The 27,411-nt window shown below is 45.1% G+C and overlaps 1 protein-coding gene across 2 annotated transcripts; it reads left to right on the top strand.

Annotated features, from left to right (window-relative positions):
* Positions 1 to 1,509: 1,509 nt before the first annotated feature.
* On the top strand, positions 1,510 to 25,169 carry PLPPR2 (phospholipid phosphatase related 2). Of its 2 annotated transcripts, XM_063294458.1 has the most exons (11): positions 1,510 to 2,148; positions 4,366 to 4,426; positions 8,271 to 8,357; positions 9,724 to 9,912; positions 12,213 to 12,333; positions 12,429 to 12,685; positions 15,375 to 15,551; positions 16,771 to 16,908; positions 19,936 to 20,060; positions 22,348 to 22,435; positions 22,965 to 23,092. In XM_063294458.1, exons 3-10 carry the CDS (start codon positions 8,292 to 8,294, stop codon positions 22,388 to 22,390), a joined length of 1,116 nt encoding a protein of 371 aa, XP_063150528.1. In that variant the 5' UTR covers positions 1,510 to 2,148; positions 4,366 to 4,426; positions 8,271 to 8,291; the 3' UTR covers positions 22,391 to 22,435; positions 22,965 to 23,092. The 2 variants fall into 2 exon arrangements, with proteins under 2 accessions (XP_063150528.1, XP_063150527.1); XM_063294457.1 differs by lacking the exon at positions 22,348 to 22,435 and having other exon boundaries at positions 22,965 to 25,169.
* The last annotated feature ends 2,242 nt before the right edge of the window (positions 25,170 to 27,411 follow it).

Below are 27,411 nucleotides of genomic sequence, written 5' to 3'. Positions count from 1 at the left end.
TTACAAAAATATTGTCATGTATTCCTGGAAAGACTTTTGTACCAAATACCAAAGGTTGTCTTAATGAAATGTTTTAGCTCTCAACCTTGACTTGTCTCTTTCTTGGGTTAAAGGAAAGACTGATCCTTGTTTTTTATTTGTATTCATGTGTTTTGGTTTTTTTACCCCCACCTCCACCCCAAAAAGGCAGTTGAGACCAGATTGGTTCATCACAATAATAATGAACAGAGGTCAACTGTTTCCTCTGCTGAAAAATGAGTTGGCTTTCATACAGGCTACAGGGGCAGGAGAAAGAGATTGAAGAGTAGAACCTTGGATGGAGGCTCAAGAGGAAAGAAGCTAAACAGAAGGATGACAGTGCTGAGGGGCTGGAGAGAACAGAAGCAGGCCTGAGATGCTGATTGGCATTGAGGCATGGCTTAGCTGTACCCCTTTTCTCATGTGCTTAAAATGTGAACCTGGGACAAACAGTAGATAACACCCAAACTATTCTACCTGGTTTGAGTTTCTTCTGCATGATTCAGTGCCGATGACTAGAAGTTGAGTCTGGGGGCAGGGGGAAGGCCAAGGCCAACGGCATATCTATTCTGAGGCCCACGCCATGTGGACCCTTGATTTTTCTTTTCTGTCTTCTGGTCCCTCCCCTTCACCACTACCCATAGAGATAGGCAGTGGCAGCTGTAAAGCTACCAAACAGCTGTGCCAAGATAGGCATAAGAGCCAGGCAGGGGCTGTAAAGCTCAAAGGATTTTTGGGAGAGGGAAGTTGAAACCCTTTCCCCTTCCCCCCTTAGTCTTGGCCTTGGCTGCTCTAAGTGCCTTCACCACCACATTCCATGGACACGGGGGACTTGGCTGCCATTGTTTTACCATGGTCTATTTGCTTGCTTCTTCATGGATTAGACATGTGATAAAATGGATTAGACATGTGAGGGTGGTAAAGCTTTTTCCCAGTATAACTGAAGTAAACTGGGCAAATAAGTGCGCAACCATTCTGGTAACCAAGGCCACATTTTACATTTGGAGGGAAGTGGGAGGCTGCAGGGTGAACAGGATTACGCCCCTCGTGGGCAGTGAAGGAACGGGGCTATGTTTATTATAAGACTTGTGCTGCAGTGTTCATGGGTTTTCCCTGTAAAAACAGTGGGGGAGGTTCAGAGGGGTTTGAGGGCCACAAAAAGCGGGTTCAGGGACCACCACTTGCTCTCCCCTGATGTAAAGGATGGCTCTTAAATGACACATGCTATTGGTGTTATTAACAGCACTATTACCATATTTCTATTTCCCTCTGCAACAAGGCAACTGAACTCTTGTTCTTACTGTTGCAGAAGTAAATGCAATTCTTGAAATTGTGCAGTGATCTTTCAAGCAATCGTATAAAAGATCTTTCCTGATAGAATTGATTCAGGCAGCAAAATGCAAGCCAAATTTCTTTCTTCTTACAGTTATTTCAAGATGTTAGTATTATGTCTGAATTAGATTTTCAGTAACTAGTAATTCATATCTTTCTGTATAATCTGACTGTGAGTTTGAAATGTGTACACTCAACAATTGCTGTTGAAGCATGTTTGGCAACAAATTTGGTTTGCTAGTGCCTCATTTTTCCTGGAGTACTAGTCATTAGTAGAAATAAGAGGCCAGCTATCTGAGTATCTTATTTTACAGGGAGTCTCAGTTCAAACAAGAAACAAAAAGCTGGCTTGTTTAGAAGTGGAAGTGAAGCTTTGATTTATTGACTTTAGCTGAGCCTTCTTGATTGTGCATCTCTCAGCCTTCTGACACAGCCAGCATCTCACTGAATGTCCCCTCTTGAAGAATTCTCCTTCCCCCTCTCTCTTCCCTGTGCGTGTGTGTGTGTGTGTGCACATGAGTGTGTGTGCGTCTGTGCATTCATATGTATGTATGTCACTCCCTCTCTCTCCCCCATTCCCCTGGAAGGGCTCCAGCTGCTAATGCAAAACAACGTTTAATCCAGCAACCCAGTTTCTAATTGGGATGCTGGCATGACCCGCGTGGATTCCCTGTTCCATCTGGCAGACTGTTAAAATTGCTTGCCGAAGAGGAGGAGGAGGAGGAGGAGGAGACAAGAGCTGAGGTGGGCTAAGGAAGCCATGGCTGCTGCCTAAAAAGCCACTCCTACGGACAGAAGGTGAGAGATGCAACGGCTGGGCTGTGGGGGGATTTCCTGGAGGGGAGAGCTGGTAGCTTGCAATGCCTGACTTCCATTCCAAGTCAAATGGGTTCTCCATTGTTGCTTCTCCGTTGCCTATTCATACTAGCATTGTTGCAGTTTTGACAATTGCAGTGCTCTGTGTGTGTGTGTATGTGTACATGTCTGTTTTAAAGGGCTGTGTTGCTAAGTTACGCTCTTAGGATGCTGGATATATGAATTCATCACACACACATGCCCACACACACACCCTTGCTGTACCGATTGCTATTTGCAGCAAAATGGTCACTGATGCCATTGGCCATGGAGGCAGAGGGTACCGCCTTGCTTCAGCTTGGCTCAGGGGGTTGGTGAGTTGCCATGAGATGTGGGTCACTCGGCAAAGGGGGCAGGCGCCGGGAGTGTCTTGCAGCTGGGTTCCTACAGCACTGGTCCCAGTGCTAGAGACGTTGGGCGAGCCCCAGGAGCAGCATGGCTCTGCCGTGCAGGGGTCCAATTTGTGCTGGATGAAGCGGTGGCCATGCTAAGAGGAGAGGGGAGAAGGCAGCCAGCCCCCAACCCTCCTCCTCTACACTGGGGGAAGAGAGTTCTCAACCCTTGTGCCTTTAGCAGGACTGGGAGTTGGGATGAATTGGATTTCTAATAGGATGCACCAGGTATGTGTATTGCACACTCATTTATGTTCAATGATCACTCTTCCCTGCTACAGGTCCTCATCCAAATCATGCACCATTTGCACAAGAATCCTGGTTCTCTGCCCAGAATAAATTGCACAAAGCAGTACAAGATACAGTATTAACATGTACTAATGTTGTTTGAAGTTGAGTTTGCATGCCTCCTTCTAAATACGGCATTCCAATTTTCCAGTTATTTGGACAGCGAGGGATGTGTCACAAGGAGAATTAAGAAAGGAGCAGAGATTAGGAGAAACAGTGGGGGAATGTGACTAATTTTTATCAGTTCTCGGGTCCAGAAATGAGCAGAAACGTATCTTTTTTCTTATTATATATAAAAATACAGCGACATTACATTACATTGCACCAACTTTTGTACCCCAAAAAAAGCATCACTAAGTAATGCCTCTAGAAATTGACTTAAAAATTCAATTTTTACTTCTACTACTTGAATATGAACAAATATCTATTCAAAGGATTTATTTTTAATTAATACTCTGACATGGTTGGATCAGTGATTCTGTAACATCTGACTATGATGAAACTTGCATTAAAGCATACTCTTTCTTGCTGGCGGGAAAAGCGGTTGGAGCTTCTGTGATCCCAGGGACGCTTGCGGTTTTTAACAAGACCAGAATCAGAAGTGAATATACAACACAATCCTTTATGGGTTGGCCTAGAAATAAGGACCACTGAATCTGGTGGACTTATTCCAGTCCCACCAAATTGGTCTGAAGAGTGGGAAGCCATTGTAGTGACCACCAGTGGGAAAACACCCAGCCTTATATTTTATGATGGACTTGGCCAATCAGTGTGTCTGAGGTGAATGTATTTAATCTCAAACTCTGGACTCCCTTTTGCAGACAGGACGTAAACATATTCAAAAGTCCTGTAGCAAGAATTCCTAACCTTAGATTCCCTTAGGAGTTCAAATTCTCAACTGGATAAAAGTTTCCCCAGTTCTCTCTACAGACTGGAACATGTCTGTTCTCTGCTTTGAGCCTGTGAGATACTTCTCAAATTATTCAGCTGACATCTTACTTTGATTCCATTAACCCGCAAAAACGGTCTTACTCCAGGATACCCACCCACACACTCCTCTCATAGCCAGAGTAAAATTTCAGCACCTTCAGAGACAAGTTTTAAATTCCTGCATTTATTTGTCCCCTTCCCTAACTCCTCAGAATCAGAGGCTGGCTGCCTACCTGCATCCTGGAAACAACTGCTTTTGATGTTCTTGTTTTGTAAATCACATTTTAGAATATATATCCACCCAGAAGAAAATCTCCCTGCATTCAGCTGCTTACAGGAATTTGTGCACTAGAATATAATTTTCGGAGGAGTGGAAATAGGAGTTTGAAAGCAGGAAGGTAGCTTCGGAGGGAAAAAAGATAGCTATGTTTTCTGCTTTTTCAGAAAGAGCATTCTAAAATGTTCATCCTATTTTTTTCCATTTTATTGTATGTCACCATAGTTTTTTTAAAACTAAAGGGCATTATTATTTTATTTTATTCTCTTTCAGATGCCATATCCTCCTTGAGTTGTTGGAACAAGTCTGTACTTTGCACGAGCCACTTGACAAGGTAAGGTGACTTTGCTAAACCTGAGCATCCGGATTCTAAAAGAGGGGATGCCTTGGTCGGGTAGTTTCCATATAGAATATCAAAGCTGTTGCTTGACCTTAAAGCAACCATTCCCAAACTGTGGCTTAGGACCCCTGGGGGAGTGGGGGCAGAGGGGAAGGCCTCAAGCGACTTAGAGTCATGGTTTTTTAGAAACTGAACAGGCATGTGCAGGCACAATGGCAGCTCTGTCAAAATCTGCTGTGGGTCTTTGCTCCTAATGTTCCTGCCAAAGGCTGAAGTAGGCATGTGCACAAAGTCTGAGAACCCCTTTGATATTTAGATGAAAATGTAATTATTAAAAATCAGCAGTGCTATTTATTCCCTGCCCAAGCCTAACCCTAGAGAACTAATTCTTGAGGGAGCACACACGTTCACTTATCATTTTAGGGGACTCAGGATACAACCCAGTTTTAGCACCCCTGCCTTAAAACATGATATTCTGAAGTGGTGGTGTTTGGAAAAGTGGGAAAGAGTGGGTAGCGTTCCTCTACAGAAGAGCCTTGCTTGCCTAGAATGGAGTGCAGCCTCTTCTGGGGGTTTTCTCCTGGGATGCACATAGCAGACTTGCTTTGGAGGGTTTGGCTTTTTTCTTATTGTTGTTTATTCGTTTAGTCGCTTCCGACTCTTCGTGACTTCATGGACCAGCCCACGCCAGAGCTTCCTGTTGGTCGTCAACACCCCCAGCTCCCCCAGGGACGAGTCCGTCACCTCTAGAATATCATCCATCCACCTTGCCCTTGGTCGGCCCCTCTTCCTTTTGCCCTCCACTCTCCCTAGCATCAACATCTTCTCCAGGCTGTCCTGTCTTCTCATTATGTGGCCAAAGTATTTCAGTTTTGCCTTTAATATCATTCCCTCAAGTGAGCAGTCTGGCTTTATTTCCTGGAGGATGGACTGGTTTGATCTTCTTGCAGTCCAAGGCACTCTCAGAATTTTCCTCCAACACCACAGTTCCAAAGCATCGATCTTCCTTCGCCCAGCCTTCTTTATGGTCCAGCTCTCGCAGCCATATGTTACTACGGGGAACGCCATTGCTTTAACTATGCGGACCTTTGTTGTCAGTGTGATGTCTCCGCTCTTAACTATTTTATCGAGATTTGTCATTGCTCTTCTCCCAAGGATTAAGCGTCTTCTGATTTCCTGACTGCAGTCAGCATCTGCAGTAATCTTCACACCTAGAAATACAAAGTCTTTCACTGCTTCTACATTTTCTCCCTCTATTTGCCAGTTATCAATCAAGCTGGTTGCCATAATCTTGGTTTTTTTGAGGTTTAGCTGCAAGCCAACTTTTGCACTTTCTTCTTTCACCTTCATCATAAGGCTCCTCAGTTCCTCTTCGCTTTCAGTCATCAAAGTAGTATCATCTGCATATCTGAGATTGTTAATGTTTCTTCCAGCAATTTTAACTCCCACCTTGGAGATTCCTCAAGCCCAGCATGTTGCATGAAGTGTTCTGCGTACAAGTTGAATAGGTAGGGTGAGAGTATACAGCCCTGCCGTACTCCTTTCCCAATCTTAAACCAGTCCGTTGTTCCGTGGTCTGTTCTTACTGTTGCTACTTGGTCATTATACAGATTCTTCAGGAGGCATACAAGATGACTTGGTATCCCCATACCGCTAAGAACTTGCCACAATTTGTTATGGTCCACACAGTCAAAGGCTTTAGAATAGTCAATAAAACAGAAATAGATGTTTTTCTGAAACTCCCTGGCTTTTTCCATGATCCAGCGGATATTGGCAATTTGGTCCCTAGTTCCTCTGCCTTTTCTAAACCCAGCTTGTACATCTGGCAATTCTCGCTCCATAAATTGCTGAAGCCTACCTTGCAGGCTCTTGAGCATTACCTTACTGGCATGTGAAATGAGCGCCACTGTTCAATAGTTTGAACATTCTTTAGTGTTCCCCTTTTTTGGTATGGGGATATAAGTTGATTTTTTCCAATCTGATGGCCATTCCTGTGTTTTCCAAATTCGCTGGCATATAGCATGCATCACCTTGACAGCATCATCTTGCAAGATTTTGATCAATTCAGCTAGGATACCATCTCCTGCTGCCTTGTTATTAGCAATGCTTGTTAAGGCCCATTCAACCTCACTCTTCAGGATGTCTGGCTCTAGCTCACTGACCACACCGTCAAAGCTATCCCCGATATTGTTATCCTTCCTATACAGGTCTTCTGTATATTCTTGCCACCTTTTCTTGATCTCTTCTTCTTCTGTTAGGTCTTGCCATCTTTGTTTTTGATCATACCCATTTTTGCCTGGAATTTACCTCCGATGTTTCTAATTTTCTGGAAGAGGTCTCTTGTCCTTCCTATTCTATTGTCTTCTTCCACTTCCGCGCATTGCTTGTTTAAAAATAATTCCTTATCTCTTCTAGCTAACCTCTGGAATTTTGCATTGAATTGGGCATATCTCCCCCTATCGCTGTTGCCTTTTGCTTTCCTTCTTTCTTGGGCTACTTCTAGTGTCTCAGCAGACAGCCGTTTTGCCTTCTTGGTTTTCTCTTTCTTTGGGATGTATTTTGTTGCTGCCTCCTGAACAATGTTGCGAACTTCTGTCCAGAGTTCTTCCAGGACCCTATCTACTAAGTCCAGTCCCTTAAATCGATTCTTCACCTCCACTGCATATTCCTTAGGAATATTAGTGAGCTCATATCTAGCTGGTCTGTGGGTCTTCCCTAATCTCTTTAGTCTGAACTACAGTCAGCTCCAGGTCTTGTTTTTACCGACTGTATAGATGTCCGCCACCTTTGGCTGCGAAGGATGTAGTCAATCTGATTTCAGTGTTGTCCATCTGGGGATGTCCATGTATAAAGCCGTCTCTTAGGTTGTTGGAAGAGAGTGTTTGTTATGCAGAGTGAATTGTCCTGGCAAAATTCTATCAGCCTATGTCCTGCTTCGTTTTGTTCTCCCAGGCCATGTTTACCTGTAATTCCAGGTGTCATTTGACTGCCCACCTTAGCATTCCAGTCTCCTGTGATAAAAATAACATCTCTTTTAGGCTGCAGTAGGTGCTGCAGATCCTCATAGAACTGCTCTACTTCAGCTTCTTCAGCATTTGTGGTTGGGGCGTATATTTGGATCACTGTGATGTTAGATGGCTTGCCCTGAATTCGAATTGAGATCATTCTGTCGTTTTTTGGACTGTATCCGAGCACTGCTTTAGCCACTTTACTATTAATTATGAAGGCTACTCCATTTCTTCTGTGGTCCTCTTGTCCACAGTAGTAGATCTGGTGGTCATCTGATGTGAAGTGGCCCATTCCAGTCCATTTCAGTTCACTGACGTCCAAAATGTCTATCTTTAATCTGGACATCTCACCAATAACCACATCCAATTTGCCCTGGCTCATAGATCTTACGTTCCAGGTTCCAATGGTGTGTTGATCCTTAGAACATCGGATTCGCCGTTCACCACCAGCACCGTCGGCCGCTAGCCGTCCTTTCGGCTTTGAGCTAGCTGCGTCATCACGTCTGGGGCTAGTTGAACTCATCCTCTGTTCCTCCCCAGTAGCATTTTGACCATCTTCCGACCTGGGGGTCTCATCTTCCGATGGTATACCGACATATCTCTGGTTGTACTGATCCATTTAGTTTTCACGGCAAGAATACTGGGGTGGGTTGCCATTACCTTCCCCAGGGATCGCATTTAGTCTGCCCTCTCTGTCATGACCTTCCCGTCTTGGGTGGCCCTTCACGGTTTAGCTCATGGCATCATTGAGGTGCTCAAGCTCCAGCACCACGACAAGGTAACGATCCTTTGCTGAAGTTTTTTCTTATAGATAACCTTTTTCCTTGCAGAAGTGCCCAGGCCTAGTTGCTATGGCTGGTGGAAAGCAGGAGCTTAAAAGGAGCATCACCATTATCCCTTGCTTTGTGTTTGTGGAGGTAAGAGAGCCAGGGAGTTTGGCCAACAGGTGCCCAGTCATCACACACACATACACATGCACCCACATAAACATGCACACACTCACAGCCTTCCTCCTAGTACTAGGAAGGGATTTGACCACACTCAAAAGTTGCAGCCAGTTCAGTTACTCAGAGGGTGGTAGCGGGCTGTAGAGTTTGCATTCTGCACTGGTTGTCCTTTCAAGACCTTGAAACCAAAAGTCATCTTGCCAGGGCTCCTGGAAGGTGCTCTGCAGAACTTGAAGCAAAGTTGTCCAAAGCATCTGCTATATTACAGAGAACCTGCTTGGGTAGTTCACAGCATTGCTTGGGTGAATCTCTGTAGATGGTCCAGCCCTGCTGTTCTTGGTAGACAACCAGACTTCAATACTCCCATATATGGAGGTCATTGTAGGCAGGAAGACCAGAACTAACAGATTTGGATTACAAAAATCTGGATGATTGTTAGATGGCAGCATGCTGGAATCCCTCTTTCCCGCCATCTAATTATCATCTGGATTTTTGCAGTCCATATCTCATAGCTCTACCAGTGTGTCCCTCCATTCCTTTAATGGCTAGAACACTTCAGCTCTGTAACATATAGGGATATTCAAGGATTTAATTAGATCTACTTTTCTATGTGATCCAGGCTATATCTACCTACAGACAAGGGTGCAAATCTGAATACATCCACTAGAAATAGAACTCTTTTCTGAATTCTCTGTTTAAGTGTTCAGCAAACCTAGAAATGTCCTCAAATCTTCATTGTCAGCAAGCCATCTAGAAAATGCATCCACATATATGGATTTGTAGATATTTTCATACCATATTTTTAAAAATGAGGAAATGGGACAGGTGGGAATTATGTATAGATGCAAAATTGGCATGGGATGTATAATAGATTTATTTCCATCCCATGAAGAGCATTCAGATGCTTCTCTTAAGTGGCTGGAGAGAAGAAAACAGACTTGTATCTGAAACTTCTCCCTGCCAAACTGAAGCCTACATTCAGTTCACTTCCTCTGGGCACAGTCCCTGAGAGATGCCATCATCTGCTCTGGGATCATTTATGAGCTACCAATTGCAAAGAAGGGGACTGTCTGGGAGATATGGAATCCAGGATTGGAGGGACTTAAGGAGAGGAAGACAATAACTACAGTAACTGCCTTATTTTGGCTCAGGGGGCTGGATTCCTCCCTCATCCCTCAACCTGGCATCTGAGTGAGAAAAGAAGGACGCAAGGAGGTTTGCGTGCAGTAACAGGCAGGTGGCAGTCGCCTGTGATTCCAGGGATCTGATGGGTCTCCTTGTCTCAGCCTCTCGTTCTATCAGTGGTGCCTGATGTGCCATCATGTTCTATTTCCAGCTGGGGATCATGGCTGGCACAGTGCTGCTGGCTTACCACTTTGAGTATTCAGACACGTTTCCAGTGCACTTTCAAGGATTCTTCTGCTATGACAATACTTTGGCCAAACCCTATCCTGGGCCAGAGGACAGTAGCCGAGCCCCTCCAGTCCTGGTTTACTCGCTTGTTACAGCTGTCCCCACTGTCACGGTAAGAGACCCACAAGGGACTTGGGGGGAATGAGAACGGGCTGGTGGATGGAACTTGGGGTACTTCTGCAATGACTGTTGGATGACAGGCGTCCTGCCTCTGTTGTGACGGTGTTAATTTCAGTGGGATTAAGATCACAAAGAGACTGGCTGCCAGAGAGGGGAAATATGAGGTCATCCAGGGATGTTTGAAGCTCCCCTGGGAAATGGAGCGAGGGTGAATTCTAGGGCTCACAAGACCATCGCCTGAATGATTATATTCACAATAGGTGTTGTGTGCTTTCATCGGTGTTGCCTCGCATATGTACAGTATTTTAAGAATGACTTATGCACCAGCCCAGCTTTGCATATGTAATGTTTTCATTGTTAACTGGCTTTCCCTCCAAGTTGCTCAGGAGAAAGCACATTATTCTCTCCACTACTTATTCTCACAAAATAGGTGAAGCATTAGGAAGAGCGTTGGGACTGAGCTCACTCAAGGAACTCCATCATTCAGCATACAGTACATCTGAACATGGGTCTCTCCTGTCCAGCATTTTCACCAGTTCAGTGTGCAGCATAACTGGTTTTTAATATCCAACATCCTCTTCCTGTGTGGAGAAAAATGTTATAGGATGAAACTCCAACAAGGGTGTCTGAGTGCAGCTTCACAGAAGAGACACATCTCTCTGTAGTCCTTCTGCTGCACTTCAGCTGTTATTGCCCCTGTGATCCCTCTCTCTCTTTTTAACAAGAACGAGGCCCCCAGTTCATTTCTTTGCTTCCCCAGATGACTTGCTCCAGCAAATGGATTTTTCCCTACGGCCTTGCAGCTCCTTCCTCTGTCCCTTGCGTGGGCCCTCTCACTCTGATGGGCCTTGCTATGCAGTGGGCCTTGCTATGCTTCATTTGTTTCATTAACACTTGGGAATCACCTAGTGACCAAAGAGAAAGTGGAAATAAAAGTAGGACTTCTTTGAACTAAACTCCTACTGAAATAGTCCTATTATGCTCTAAACTGCTACAGATACTACCTAGAGTTATGCTTTTGCCAGAAGTCACGTAAAAAAAAAAAGCATGTATTTCTATTCTGATCTATGAGGATGCTTTTCAATTCATTTTGCCAGCAAAACTCCCAAAATGTAGGCTACAGAACACATCTGTTGATGTAGGGAAATAAGTTCCTATGTTCAGCCTCATGGAAATGCGTATCCTGTTTATCCCTCGGCTTGTGCTGGCCTCTCCTGGACCTTTGGAGGCTTGGAAAATAATGTCACTTCCTCTCAACCCTCTCCCCCCCATGCTAAAGTCTTGGCAGTATATCATGTACAGGAGGAAACTTAAGGGATCTTTAATGAATCTGCAAGCCCCTTTGCCTTGAGCAGCATGTGTCCCCAGAGCTTACTTTAAACAGTCCTTGCTATAAAGTCCTTACAGTTTCTCTACCTTCTCAGCTAGTGGCATGGCCTTGTGCTAGTCACTGTCTGTAGAGAGGAAGGAAGAAGACCTTGATGGAGATATGCAAGCTCTCTTGCCAAGGCAGCAAGGGGTAAAACTTGTTTTAAGTCCAGAACATCCAGATAACGTTTGGAAGTGGCTCGGGCAAACAGCTCCCTAATTCACTGGAGTATAAGAAGGGGAGAAGGAGGTACCGCAGAATCAGACTCGCAAGATTCTGTTATTATAGCCAATCTCAATAAAAGTATGTTTAGCCTTCCTGTGCAGTTGATTTCTTGGTCTGGTCTACCTAGTGGGACTGACACTATCAGTCTACTCCGGGGCTCCTAATTCCAAGCCTTCAGGACCTCCTGGGAATTATGGAAGCTGTATTCCAACAAATCCAGAAAGTTACAAGAAACCAAAGCTAGTATTAATATATAGAGCAGTGTTTCTCAACCTTGGCAACTTTAAGATGTGTGGACTTCAACTCCCAGAATTCCCCAGCCAGCCATGCTGGCTGGGGAATTCTGGGAGTTGAAGTCCACACATCTTAAAGTTGTCAAGGTTGAGAAACACTGATATAGAGAGACAAGAATAGGCTTGATTTTTAGCGGTTAGCCTAGTAACGGGGGCATAAGGGAGGAAGAAACAACATGTTTAGGTGCTGCCCATTGCTGCAGCATCCTCTAGAATTTTTTTTTCATGGGGGTCTCAAACAGATCCCATCTTCAAACCCTTACTAAGTAAAAGCACTGACATGATCCACCAGCTTGCTTGGTCTCTTGCTCTCTTCAGTACTGTTTGAAAAGCAGCCTCATGAACCGGTATCAGCCTGAACGTGGCTTATCTTCCCTTTCTGCTTCTTTCTCTCTCTTACCCCAGATCCTTGTTGGAGAACTGGCTGCCTTCTTCCTCCAGCCAAAACAGCGTGAGGAGAAAACCATAATCTCGGGCGAATGCTGTTACTTCAATCCCCTTCTGCGCCGCATGATCCGTTTCCTGGGTAAGAGGAGGGCACCCGTCCCACCCAGAGCCCAGACCCTCCTGCCTCCACAGGCCCTGGGCTCCCCCCTCATGCCTGTCCTTTTCCCTCCACAGGCGTCTATTCCTTTGGCCTCTTCACCACCACCATCTTCGCCAATGCAGGCCAAGTGGTGACCGGCAACCAGACCCCACATTTCCTCTCCGTGTGCCAACCCAACTACACTGTGCTGGGCTGCCAACCACCCCCGGGCACCATCTATGTCACAGACAAGGCGGCCTGCACTGGCAATCCTCTCCTGGTCACTGCAGCCTGCAAGGCCTTCCCCTCTAAGGACGCTGCCCTCAGTGCCTACGCGGTGGCCTATACTGTGGTATGGGGTGGCAGCCGGGTGGCAGGATGGAGGGTGGGGGGAGGAGGGGCCAGATGGAAGCTTCTCCCAGAAATCTGGCATCCATTTCCCTTCCCCTGCCCTGCCCTGACCCCCATTTGTAGCAGACTGGGTGGGTAGAGACTGACAATACACACACAGGCACAGAAGGGTCAAGATTTGGGAATGAGTTGCTTCACTGAGAAGTCTGGAGTGCCCTCTGGTGGGCGCAGAACAACAGTGTGGAAGAAACGTTCACAGAACCTTTTCTCCCAGGACAGGATAGGGGAAGCCATCTTTTGGGACAAAGCACTTCCTGCTCTGGGCAAAAATTATCATTGGCGTGGGCACCCCAGGCAAAAGTATCAGCTTTGATTTCACTGCTGCCATTTCTCATTAGAAGGCAGTAAAGCCAAACAGGTGTCTTGATGTTACACTGGGGAAAACTTAGCCTCTCCTCTTTCCCAGCCAGCTGAGTTCTTGTCTTTTGTCGCTTTGCTTCCCTGACACTGTCTGGGTACTTTAAGTGTGGCGTGCCATTGACAGAACAAGAATTTCCAGAATCTGAAACACTGGACTAGTGCAACAAATGCATCATCCACAACAACCACCAAGAATGCTTGGCATGTGCCGCTGGAGGTTATTTGAAAAAAATAGACATGCTGGCTAAACGATGATTTAATCCTACGAAATGCAATAGTTCTAGAAAGCAAGATGCACAATGCTTGCTTAGTAGTGTCTTGGATGCAGTGTTTAGATACTACATCTGTATCTATAGCCAAGGACCAGTACAGCATCTGCAAGTTTATTTTAAGCAACTGATGCACGTGGTGGAACTGGCACTAAACCCTTTTCCCCCTGTAGTTTCTGGGAGTAGTTATTTACCTTGGTTGCAATGCTTAATTCCCACATCCATTTTTAGATAAACCTGTTTCCTTGGGGTTCCTTTCCATGCTTTTTCTCTGTGTAATGAGGATGCCAAGGAAGAGGCCCGGAGATCAGCTGACTTGCCCATTTGCTCTTGCCTCGGCTGATGCAGCCACTGGGGAAGAGAGTGGTCTGTGAAGCCTGCCCTTCTGGCAGCTGCTTTCTTCTCAGAATGTAACACTCCTGACTTTCTGTTGTTTGGTGCGCGGGAAGAGAAAGTCACATGGAAAAATATTGAGTGGGAGAGCCAAGTTGGGCAGTGGCCAGGCCCTGCCATTACAGGGTGAAAAATTAGTTCCAGATGGCCCCCTGCATGACTGGATTGAGAGGGGGGTTGTAGTCCAACTGTTTTTCAGTGAGTGGAGAATATCTGGACTATATTTAAGCATCAAAATATCTTGAGGTAGTAGGGGAAGGCAGCCACATATCTAAGGCAATTAGTAAAATAAAACACAATAAAACCTGGAAGATCTAAAAGTGCATTAACCCAGTCTTCCGGGCTGTCTGGCAGAGCCACCTACCCCATAGATTAACCTATAAAACTCCAATTACACACTGCCATGGGCAATAGATATGCACACATGACAGGAAGGCCCTTGCTTATTTCTTCATTTTACTATTAAGGTGTATTTGCCCTTTAAGCGTATCGTTAGCTTAGCTTTCAGTAGGATATTAAAAACATGATAAAATAACAAATACGTAAAAGTACATTAAACACCGCAAAACTAGCTTACAACGATCAAAACGATTAAATTACTATGAAACTAGTAGAGATGCAAGAGAGCAGACACACGCACACGATGCACTACAATGCAGGGTGACTTGGGAAAGGTCATTTCTCTCCCTCCAAGATGTGAATATGAATAAAACTGTGAGAGCTGCTCCTCCCATTGCTCACAGGTCTAGCAGCTGTTTCCAGAAGAACCAACAAGGGCAGTGTGACCCACCCTCAGAAAACAGATAAGCCTTCTCCCCTTTACACTAAAGAAATGCAAGAAAACTAACTGGAATCCTGCTGCTTTAGATTGCCTATATATGGGCGCCTCCTTTGACAGTAGGGCACTCAACGGAATCCTTGTGTTGCATCTTTAATCCTGGTGGCTGCAACAGAAAGTATTAATCCTGATAAAAACTGGCCTCCTGCAAGTGGAACTTTTGTGGGGCACAGAGGTGTTGATTGGTGAATCAGTCTACTAGTGTCTTGTGTGCATGAAGGAATGATGGAATGGAGGGAAAGATGGTTTGAAGTTCGCAGTGGCAGCAGCTTTAAGGGAAGTTCAAAGTAGGTGGCTGTGATAAGGATTACTCTGGGGATAGTAGAGGATTGGTGGGAAACGAGGAGAAGTAGAAGGAAGTGTCCTCTTTTGGCGGTCCATGAGAGACTTTGTACAAGTCTTTTTTTGGGGGGGGGGGCCTACGAGTTGCTGTTGACTCCTGGTGACTGCCTGGACAAGTCCCTGCAGTTTTCTTGGCAAAATTTTTCAGAAGTTTGCCCTTGCCTGCTTCCTAGGGCTGAGAGAGAGGGACTGGCACAAGGCTTCGTGCCTCAGGAAGGACTAGAACTCATGGTCTCCCAGTTTTTATCCTGGTGCCTTAACCACTACACCACACTGGCTGTCTTATCTCTACCTTCTTTCCTTGTTTTAAAAAGAGTTGTGCTGTGACTGTATATGTATGGTTATGCTGCCCAATAGCTTGAGCACTTTTCAGGGGTGGTGAATGGCATCTCAGCTAACTCTCTCATGCTGTTCTTCCCTTCCCACAGATGTATGTCACCCTGGTTTTCCAGCTGAAGGGCTCCCGCTTGGCCAAGCCCTCCCTGTGCCTGGCACTCCTGGGCCCGGCATTCTTGGTGGGCGTGGTGCGTGTGGCCGAGTACCGGAACCATTGGTCTGACGTGCTGGCTGGGTTCCTCACAGGTGGGGCCATTGCCACCTTTCTGGTAAGTGGTCTGGGTTGCTGGACTGCTCAGCCACTTCAAGGGAGGGCCTTGGCTGGTAGGAGAAGGACGGGGCTCCCTTGTCAGGGTTCAGCCACCATCAGGAGTGCTTCTGGAAGGAGGAGAAGTCCCAGCCATCATTGCACATATAGGAGCAACGTTATAGGAACTTCTTTACCAGGGTTATGCAGGGTTGCAGAGCCCCCTTTTTAAATACGGTGTGTCATCTAGCAGTTTCTATAAGTAGCCCTTCATCAGCACCAAAGGGCTAAAACTTAAACGCCAGGGAGGTGATGCTACTCTAAGGGAAGGTAGGAATCTACGGGGGCAGCTTACCTTGACATATTCATTTGCTCTGTGCTGATGAGCATTATAGTTCTCCCAAATGCAGCCATGAAGGGGGGGGGGCATTTCTTATCTGATTGGAGCTGTCTTAAGTGGTATAGCCCTCTCCTGCTCCTCCTCCTCTTCCTACTAGGAACACAATACACACACTACACATCCTTTCCCCAATGGGTGGTATGGGAACTGAGGACCCTGTCAGTTTGCTCGTGCATTCTTTAAAGCATCTGTGCATTCTGTCTCACAGCCCTTATCCAAAGGCTGTACCGTAGACATTTTCCGTGGTGTATACATTCTGCAGATAATCTTTTCCAGCGTCTTCATGTATGTAAGCAATTTTCTTTATATACATATTTACACGGGCCTTTAAAAATTTATTTACAGAGCGTAGCGTAACGCTTGGAGAATATGCTATTCTGGGATGGGATACTTAAGGAAATATAAACTAGCTTGGTTCATATTAAGACATACACAAAATCACTTTCTACCCCTTTTGTATGGCTGAGAGGTTCAAGCAGCCTCTTCCCTCTGCTCAGACGGGCATCCCACCCTCATTCCTTTTTGCATTTCAAAAAAAGGCGGTGCGTGGCTCCTCTGCCGTGCCCAGCTTATCCCTCCATACTGCTGGACACCAGAGTGAGCCCTGCCCTAAGGGCTCAGGATCAGAACCAGGGGAATGAGCCAATGATGAAGAAAAATCAGGCTTGATCAAGAAGCAGCAGGCAAAGGGAATGGGAAAGACAGAATAAAAGGCCAAGTGTGGCAGTGGGTTCAGCAGTTGCAAAGCTCTGTTGAATGTTTCATCCGGTACAAGAGTTCTGGGTTGGTAGGAAGAAGGAAAAGAGCCCATTAATGCTGCCCTTTTCTCTTTGTTGGATAGGTGACGTGTGTGGTCAACAATTTCCAAAGCCCCATATCTCCAGTCAAGATGGCTTCTCCACCTGAAAGTCTACCCAGTGTCCCAGTCTTGGGATTGCCCTGTGTTGACAGCTCCCTCGAAAAATTAAGTGTGGCTCAGGTAAAAGAGATTCCTGATGCACCCCTGCATGCTTCCTCCTCTTCTTCAGCTCTCTCTTTAGCCTAGCACACCTACCCACACATGCACGTGCATGGCTAGCACATTTGAGGATGCAATAGGCAAAATGCCCTTTAGTGGGCTTCCTCTTCCTCTTCAGTGGGTTTACATGGCAGTGTTTGGGATAGCAAGAGGACAGGTTGTTCCAGCTGCCATTTAAATTTCCCACTCTTCCCCTGAGAAACACTATTTTCAAACATATGGGGAAGTTAAACTGGAGATTTAATCCAGATGTTAGGTATTGTGCCAGCCACAGCAGTCATGAACAGAGGGCTCAGCTGGGGCACCAACAGTTGAAGCTGGGTGCTGAGCCTCTCCCGGCCCACTCTCTTCTCTTCAGACACCAGCGTCTTGCTTCCCCACTTCCAAAGATGTAACACCTAAGGCATTGGCCTCATGGGATTTGCTTTCTCTCTGTGCAGAGGCCACGTTGGACAATTTCACAGAACAGTTTTAGAGTAGGGTGGGGATGAAGCTGAATCAGGTGATTCAGTTTGAAAAGACCCCTTTTAATATAATTAAGGAATATGTCTAAATCCTGAGCATCATCCACCAGCACTCCCTGGTAACAAGGCAAAGTCTCAACTTGGACAGATCTGCCAAGCAAAACAGAATCCGAAGAGAGAATAGGGAGACCCTACTTAATGCAAGAATGGGCACAGAAGACTCACTAGGACACACTAAATTACCACTCCGTTGTTTGGCATGAGGGACAAAGCTGCTTAAAGCTGTTCTTCCAGCCACCAGGGAGAGGAATATTTAAACGCAGACAGCTCTTTGGGGCCTCCTCAGTCCCTAGGTAGGAGATTTCCAGTGAACCCCACATACTGTGGCTCAAGTAGTATTTAGTACCATAGTGCTATTGTACTAGATAACTAAACGAAGAACCAGAAATGAAGGAGAATTTTAGTAGCTTCTGGCATCTCTTATAGAGACATAATGATGGACCAAGACACAATCGTAAGAAGTGATGAACGAAGCAAAGCTTGCCCAAGGAAAGTGTTGCTGGTAGCACTAGGTTTTAAAGGAGCATTTAAAGCTATTCCTGACCAGGCACCAGAAGGGGAAATGAGGAAGGGGGAACAGATGGGGGGCTGAAGAGAGAAAAGCTGGAAAGCAGGGTGGCTCATGCTTGGAGGCCCATCATAAGATGCTAACGAAAACCAGGTGCTGCTGTCAAGTCACTGCACAGATCACTGGGAAAAGACTGAGCAACCATTGTCCCTCTACAATTGGACCACTGTTTTGTCACAGGGCCACATCTAAAACTTGATAAATGTCACTATTCACAGATAAGTGCCAACAGTCCGGAGGAGGCAGGTCCTCTATTTTATGAACTTGAAAGTTGACAACCCCACTAAGGATTGTAAGCATTTTAAAAACAGCTCTGAAAAATGAACAAAAGTATGATTAGCTTTCTGTGTTTTCTTGTACGAAGGCTCCCTATTAATCTTTCAGAGAAACTTTTGCTTTCTACCTTTATGTTCAGGAAAGCTCTTGTAACCTTTTTGCTCTGGTGATTCTGATCATTTGCCCTTATGTGGCATCTTTGGCTTTTTACTTTTTTCATTCAGCTGCCCCTAAGCTCTGTCCTTTTTTGGGGGGGGGGTGCCTTCGAGTCAGCTTTTTGACCCCTGATGACTGCTTAGACAAGTCCCTGCAGTTTTCTTAGCAAGGTTTTTCAGAAGTGGTTTGCCATTGCCTGCTTCCCAGGGCTGAGCAAAAGTGACTGGCCCAAGGTCACCCAGCTGGCTTTGGGGCCAAGGCGGGACCAGAACTCCTGGTCTCCTGGTTTCTAGCTTGGGGCCTTTAATTACTGCACCAAACTGGCTCTCTTGACCTCTGACCTTAGGATGTTCTTTCTACTGATGTCTAGCATAGTAGACAGTGCCTGCTCCCAAAACTGTCTGACTCGACCCCTTGCAAGGTACCCTTGCTTCCTTCTTTTAGAAAAGTCTAAGCCTGTATGTTTTTCTTAAAAAGAAAAAGCCTCTGCTTTATGAATCATAAAATCATAGAGTTAAGAGACTTTAGAAATACTCTGCTTAGTGCAAGATCGAGTAGGGCGCCTCTGACCTTGACCATCTGGCTTCTGTGTGAAGACCTCTGTGATCAGTTTGCTCCCCACCTCAAGGCGAGAGAGTTTTCAGACTAAGGAGTCAGTGCCTGAAATGGATGCACAGAAGGGAGTTGTTGCCAGGCAAGTAAGGGAGCAAGTGATGGAAGGAAACTGCCTTTGGGCCTGGGTATTTTGTATTTATTCAATAGGGAACAGTCAGCAGAATGAAAGAATATGAAGGATCGAAAGAGCAGGTGCAGCAGTAGGGAGGGTCAGTCTCTGGCTAAAGGAGGAGAAAGAGGATGGCCTAGCGTATGACCAGGATCCTATTAGCGTGAAATCTTGTGGTGAGATGTTAAGACTAGCCCCTCACACCAGGTTGTTCTTTAATTATCTCCAAACCCACCTCCTCCTCCACATGTTGCTTTTTCGTCTCACAGATCAGGCAACCAATTTCTGTCAGCACTTTTGGGTGCAGTCAGGGACAACTTTATGAGAACTGGATGGAACTTTCAGAATCAGCACAGGTGGACAGATCCTTTTCCTATAACCAATGCTGCCAGAATGTGCCTGTATGTTTGAGTGTGTGTGTGTGTGTGTGTGTAAGTGTAACACGATGAACTGTCATATGCGGAGGCTTTATGGAGCCTTTTAACAGGCCACATTCTTGCTCTGCTATCTCTGAAAGCCCAGTTCTCCCCAACTCCATTCATTCCAATGCTCTATCTTTTCTCCCTAAAGAAAGAAAGTCCTCGACTCATCTCTGTCCCCTTCCCCTCCATTCCACTTGGGTGTGAATAGCAGATATCTAATGATTTTAATTTCTGTCTCATTCTCTCCCATCCAACCATGTCTGCCCCCGCCACTGCCCTGCTCTGGTGCTGCCCCCTTGGGGTGGGGTGGGGCTGTAGCAGGTGAGGGACACCCCAGAAGAGCAGGAGTTTTCTACGCTACTCTCAAGAGGTCTGGAAAGGCAGCTAGCACGATCTCTCCACTTGGCAGCACCTGGCAGCGCAGCAGTGACCCGTCCCTACGAGTAAGTGCCTGATCCCAAAACTGTCTGACTCGACCCCTTGCAAGGTACCCTTGCTTCCTCTCAAGGGAGACTAGGTTGGTACAGAGCGTTGGCATAGGCAATAACTACCATGGAAGAGAAAGGAGAAGAAGGAAAGGATAATTGCAGATTGAGGTAGGGTTGGACATCAAAGGCAGGCAAAAAGACGGTGCAGAAGAATCAGCTCAGATACCTTGATGTTCAAGCAGAGACTTTAAGAGATCTAGATATCAACTCCATCTAGACATAGGAAGGGAAATGGGGGGTGGTAGAGAATATTTGAGATCGAACAGAAATGTTCCACCCAGGTAATTATTTTGGAGGCCACGGAGAAAGCATGACCTTCTTGTATTTATGCTGTCCACACTAGAGATACAGTATATAGCATTACCCAGCTATTAATGTGGTGATATGTCCTGACCATATTTTATCACCACAGTGTGACTGGATAATATTATATATTGCTGGTGTCCTTCAGGTATTTAGGGCAGCTGTTGCTGCTGTGGGCTTATAGCCATTTGAGGAAAGGAGGAAGTTCAGTGGGAGGATGCAGACTTTACATGTGGAAGGTCCAGGTTTAATCCCCTGCTTAGGACTGGACACTCTCTTGAGTGAAATACCAGAATGCTACTGATGGGACATGCCTATAGTAACAACTGAGCTTGGTGGGTTGGTTGCTGATTCAACAGATGCTTGTGTTCCTGGGCTGTTTGCACAGTTGGGCCTGGCCTGCAACTGGCTGGTTTTTCAACTTGCAGACAGAGTAGACTATGAGCAAGGTAAGTAGGTTGTGAGTATGGCACAGTATCAGGCCTAGCAGGAGGTTCTGTTCCCATAAATGGGGAAAACATGACTGGGGAAAACAACTGAAGATATAAAGCTTGTTAAGAATAAGCTTCTCAACTTTAAATTGTACTTTCCTCTACTTGAGGTGCATTTTAAATGGTTTTGCCTTGAGTTTTCTGTGCAAGCTAGTTATGATGAAGCATGAAAATGGGATAAATTAAAATTGCCCCCCAAAGTGGTATAATATTAAACTAATCTTGTCAGCTGGTTTTCTGTCCAGTTATATTGCCCATTTAAGTTGTCCCAGCCTCCTTGATATGATAGGAAAATGCTGTGCATTGTTAGAAGCAGTGATTCCCAGTCTTCCTGATACACTAGTTGAGGCAGATTGCTACTTGACATATCCCAAAAGTTCTTAGAAAGATAGTTTCTGCTGCTATATTAGTTAATGCATATTACAGCATTAAGAATATTGGCTCCAGAAATGCAAGTCCATCAGAGGCCTGCTTGTTTGTATAGCAGTGTGAGAGTATTAATGGAAAATGCTTATAAGTATTTGTCTGGAACCTGATGTCCATTCATGAGTCACCAGCAACTTAGAATTTCGAAAGCTCCCCTGAGTTGAGAATTTATTCTTTAGAACTTGACCCTGCAATTGTCCTCTGCTCTTAGTTTTACTCTGCTGTTATTCTGGGGCTCTTGAATTCATTTTGGAGTTTATCATTTTGTTTCACTGTTTTACCTCTGTTATGAACTGTCAGAGAGCTTCGCCTATTGGGCAGAACAGAAATGAAATTTTTAACTATAAATAAAATGTTAATGAAGGAAGCCCTCTTCCCTGGGAAAAATGCCGTGTGTGATGAACCACATACAGCATGAAGTCTGGCAACATTTCAAAGCCATATAGTAGATGATCACACATTTAGATGAACAGTTTTTCTGTAAAAAACAAAGCCACCTTGGAGACCATGCCCTCCACTCGGCACCAGCCTCCTCCCTCATTCCTGAGTTAATGATGTCCTCTTGCTCTGGCTATATCATCCTTTCCATTTAGGTGCAACCCTGGTGTTGACTCTTAACTCCTCTTTAAGGCAGTCAGGACACTTTAAAAGTATGAGTGTCTGCCATTCTTCTGCATTTGGTTTAAGCACTGGAAACCTAAGTAGAAGAAAAAGCAGGGCGGAAGATAAAAATCCCTTCCTCTCCACCCACCCACCCTGCTACCAGAAGGTCCCACTGGATCACTCTCTCTCTGCTCGGCCACCAGGTAGGCTGGAAGCAAGGGCACTTCATAGCCCATCAGTGGCAGATTGGACCCTTATAAAACAGGCACATGTTTCAGAGGAATCCAGCAGTTTCAATGTCCTTGTGTGAGTAGTGCTGTGCAAAATATCCTCGCTATTGCTACTAAGGAGATTCTGAGATTATAATGACTTGTGCCTGCTGGGAAAATTTGCACTGACAGCTTAATTTCCACATTTAGGTTGCAGTCCTGTGCACATTTTCAGGGACATAAGTCCCACTGAACAAAATGGAACTTGCTTCTGAGTAAACACACATAGGATTGCGATGTAAGTCTTTGCTTTCTGTGTTGCTGTGCTGTTCTGCTCTCTGGTTTTGTTTACACCAGAATGCACTTTTCCATTGTTCGAGTCTTTTTTTTTTTTTTGAAAAAAATAAATATATGGTTAAGGTGTAATGTGGTGTAAGTGGAGACATGGAAATCCTGTCTTGAGCTCTGTAATTCAACCTCGCAAGCAAGAAGCCTTCCCCTGCAGTGAAAAGATAAATGCCTTGGCTTACAGTCATGAGTACTAGAAATCTGCCCTCTTAAAACACACGTGCAACCCCAAACAAAAACAAGAACATTTTAAAGACTGTTTGGTGACATTTGATTTTGCCTAAGAAGTTAAATATGGAAAGAGATGACATTTATTTGGCTTTCACCTGTTTGCTGGGACCCCGCTGAAAGCTTTGCTGAAGAATTCTAAGGCTTGAGTCCTGATACGCTATGGATTTAATTTTGGTCTGCAGAATTTGTTCCTGTTTTTCAAGGCCATTCTGACTCCCTCTCCCCCTCCCTCCCCTCCTCTGTTCCAGGATCACGGAGCTGTGTTCACCGAGGTCACCTGATCCTCAACTATGTCTCTTCCCCTCCACCCCAGATGTCCTCATTCCCTCCCGGTCAGTCACCAGTGAAGTCTGACCCAGGGAGGCATTCCTGATATTCCTGCAGCAGAGCTAGATCTTGGGGGTGGGCTCTAACCTTGTACTTTTCCCAACCTCTTTCTTGGACTTTCCCGGAATCAGGTTTGTTAGTTGTCATAACATAGTTCTGGTTCTATGATGTGAGTGTGCAGCACAGATTGGGGAGGGGCAAATAAGGGTAAAAATAAAACCCCATAACTTTTTCAGTTGGTCTGATGCCATTTACCAGTTCTGATACTAGTTGAACATCTTCTCTAGGTATAAGCCACTTGGAATTTTGATCACAGCTTGCTTTGCCAAGCTTCTTTAAGGAATTTAGAATCCCTGGAATCTGATAAGGCATTCTTTCCTTTAACTGCCGATTCTTTAAGAACAAAGTTAAGTGCCATTTCCAAAAAAAAGAAGAAAGAATAGCTTCGTCTTGGGAAATAGCCCATACGCTTTGAGCCTGAAGAAGGCACATTTGATTAAGATAGGTAGTTTTGGTGGTAGGAGTTTTAATGAGGGGAGTTTAAAATTAAATTTGCAAGTTAAGGAGTTGAGCTGATTTTCAGTTGCGAGAAATGGCTAGTAACTAATCATTTTGGTGACTAATACTGCATTTGAGGATTTCAAGCAAGTAGGACAGTATATTCAAAATCTTGAAAATCTGGGCCTGCTATAGGATATCTGGGAGCCATTCAACCTACATAATGATAGAGAAGGAATCTAAGGAAGCCTTTTCTTCAACTGCTGTTTGCTAGTTCCATAAAGCCTGGTGGATGTGGACAGAAAATGAGATCTTTCAGGCTGGTATTGAATAGGTCCACCAGAAAAATGAAATACCTAACAATAGAAAGAATTTAAAACTGATCTTTGCATACAGTCAGGCCAGGGAGGAAGGGTGTGGAATTTCGAGTGAACTTCTGTAGGCAGTTCTGACACCTTCTGATTGAGCTATAATCAGTAGACCTTGTTATAAAAATGAACGGTGTCTGGTCTCAAGGTATGGCCTTTGATGGAGAAGAACCTCAGCAAACATTGGAAGGATCTTGGTCCAAGTCCTCGAGGAGATATGCTTCATTAGAAAGACTGGAATATGGTCCAGATTAATGATCTGATCCATGCTCAGCTTCATTTGATCACTTCATAGGAAGGGTTTGCTGAAGAAAAGTAATCTACACATGATCCACAGTACTTTCTTCTGAGCTTAGGCGTCTGAAACAAGGGCTGACACTCTAGCTCAAATAGACCCTCCATAGGGTCAACCATTGCTTCTTTTCAGAGTGCTATCTCAGAGTATTTCTGGAGCTCAGTGTGAAAACACTTTAAACATACAGTTTCTTCAGCTCTGAGCCTTGATCATTTGTTCCCAGCAGACACACCCTGGTTGAATCTTTATTAATGGAGCCATTTGCATGTTGGGGGTTAGCTTTCAGCAGATCGGAGCCATCATTCCATTGTTGTCTTAGGGATATGTTTTCACTGCAAGAGAAATAGATGTCAATCCTATTCCACTGTAATTACTTCCAATTAATAAAGATTTTCAAAACTACATTTCCCAACAATGCCATATAGGAAGCCATAACTTACTGCTAGCTTCAATCTAATTTAAATTCACAGTGTGGATTCCTCACAATTGCAGCTTCACTTCCTTGACTCACCCACCATCCTCAGTAACAATTGTTGCAGCTGCTTTGCAGATGGTGATTATTCCACACTGTTCTGCCCAAAGGGATGATAACCCCTCCCATGTCTCCAAAGAAGCACTGGAGATCCCTTATATCTCCATTCCTCCACCAGTGAGGTCCAAATGTGTTGAACATTATTCTCACTTTAAAGATGGGAATTGTAGTCTAATACATCTGAAGGGCTTCAGATTAGGGAAGGCTGTCTTCTTCCTACTTTCCCAGCAGTCTTCCTGGTGCTGATAATTGCTATTGTCTCTGCTGCACAATTGCTGGTCAGCTGCATGGCACCTTCTGGGTGTAGCACAGGGATGGGTGGGCAGTTGCTTGGAAAAATTGGCAGAGTGTCTGAGCTGCCATCACTATGCTTGGTGAAGGAATACCCACATTTTTCCAAAATCTATTTTAATAAAGTTCTGTTTTAACAATCTGCCTTGCTTCACAGTGTCCTTCATTTGAGGAAGTATTTTAGTAAATGGCAGAAACAAAATGGAAATGAAGGGATGTTAATATGAAATCAGATAAAAACATCAATCCCAAAGGAGACCATGTTATTTCCAGGTTAAGTGATATAATAAATGAGATCTACTAAGCATGTTATTTTTTTTATGCACAGCTATGGAATTAGTTCCAAATCCTTGTGTAGCTATGAGTTTCATGGGTAGTCACAGGCAAGTTTCTCAGTGGCTCTGTTCTCATGGTGACCTGAGAATGGCGTTAGCTATCTTCAGGGCTGGCTCCAGGTTTGAGAGATACCTGGTCAAAGTGTCCATAAGAACATAAGCAGTACCATGCTGGATTAAATCCCTGGCCCATCTAGTCCAGTAGATGGTTCTCACAATGGGCAACCACTGATGCTCACTAGTCTCCCAGCCAATGGCCTTCAGAGGAAGTCACACTGCCATCAAGGCTAAAACCATTAATCCCTGTGACTTCCATGAATTGATCCAACCCTTTTTTTTAAGCCAGCCAAGGCAGTAGCCAGCACCACTTCTTGTAGTAAAGTAAAGGTAAAAGTTTCCCTTGACATTAAGTCCAGTCGTGTCCGACCCTAGGGGGCGGTGCTCATCTCCGTTTCAAAGCCGAAGAGCCGGCGTTTGTCCGTAGACACTTCCGTGGTCATGTGGCCGGCATGACTACACGGAACGCCGTTACCTGCCCGCCAAAGCGGTACCTATTAATCTACTCACATTTGCATGTTTTTGAACTGCTAGGTTGGCAGGAGCTGGGACTAGCAATGGAAGCTCACCCCGTCATGCGGATTCGAACCGCCAACCTTCCATCAGCAAGCTCAGCAGCTCAGTGGTTTAACCCGCAGCGCCACCGCATCTCACTTCTTGTAGTCCCCCACAAATGATAGACAACCCCCCACAACAGACTCAGATGTCTACTTTGCCTCCACATTCACACCAACAGCACCATTGCAGTCCCCAACAAGTACACATACAAGATTAAAGATGCCTTCATGTGCTCTTCCTGTACAGGTAGTCCTCAGTTAATGACGGCAATTGGGACTGGAATTGCCATCGCTAAGCAATGCGGTTGTAAAGCACAACATCATGTGACTGCACCACTTAGCAACAGCAATTCTAGCACTCCTGGCTGCCATCATTAAGTGAATCACTGCAGGTTGTTAAGCAAGGATGTCACATGGTTGCCAAGCACCCAGATCACAATCACATGGCCACAGGGATGCTGCAATGACCACAACTCAAAGGTCTTAAATACCACTTGTTCAGCACCTTCTCAAGTTTGAACTAGCACCACCTGTAATGAGATACATGCCATTGTCTGCCAGCAATGCCCCTCTGGATTCTACGTAGGACAAATGGGACAAATTTTGCAAAAAAAAATTAATGGATACAAGTTTGATATCAGGACAAACACAAAGTAATGTCAGAGCATTTCAGCCTCCCAGGACACTAGACAGACCTCAAATGACTGTTTTGGAAAAATGGGACTTTAAAAGCACCATTAAGTAAGAAATGGCTGAACTCACATACATCAGAAGGTTTCAGGCAATCTCAGAAGGTCTCTACAGACAGAAACACATTTTAACAACTTTTGTTAATTGATAAGGTGCTTGCAATCTGTCTCAAATGTAACCTGCATTTGCATAACCAATCTCTCTCCCCTCCTTCCCCCCCACCTCACTCCACTTTAAACCCTACATCAGTTTAGTTACTCTCTGCATCTGATGAAGTGATGCCTTTTAACTGATAAAGTGATGCCTCTGTACTACCAGACTCCTTTGGGCTTTTTGATGCCCACCCTTCCTATACTAGTTGTTGTTTTTTCATGTCAGAAGCACCTACCAAGGCACTTCTGCATTGAAAGGATTTGCCGGTGACATCACCGTTGCCTGGGGGACACCCAAGGGGGCTCCTTTCATGTCCCTGTTATTTTCCCACCGAAGTAGTACCTATTCATCTACTTGCATTTGCATGCTTTCGAACTGCTAGGTTAGCAGGAGCTGGGACAAGCTGATGGGAGCTCACTTCGTCACACGGCTTGCGCTCTCAGGTTTCGAACTGCCGAGCTGCCAACCTTAATGGTCCTCTGACTCAGCGTCTTAACCACTGAGCCACCGTAGCCCCTTTCCTATACTAGTGCACCAGCTTGATTCTACATGGATGGCAGTGGCAGCAGTACCCCAATGGTGGCTAAGAACC

The sequence above is a fragment of the Candoia aspera genome, chromosome 2 (genome assembly GCF_035149785.1).
Source record: "Candoia aspera isolate rCanAsp1 chromosome 2, rCanAsp1.hap2, whole genome shotgun sequence".
Lineage (NCBI taxonomy): Eukaryota > Metazoa > Chordata > Lepidosauria > Squamata > Boidae > Candoia > Candoia aspera.
Note: the sequence above shows the minus strand (reverse complement) of the source record. Positions and strands in the feature narration are given on the sequence as shown.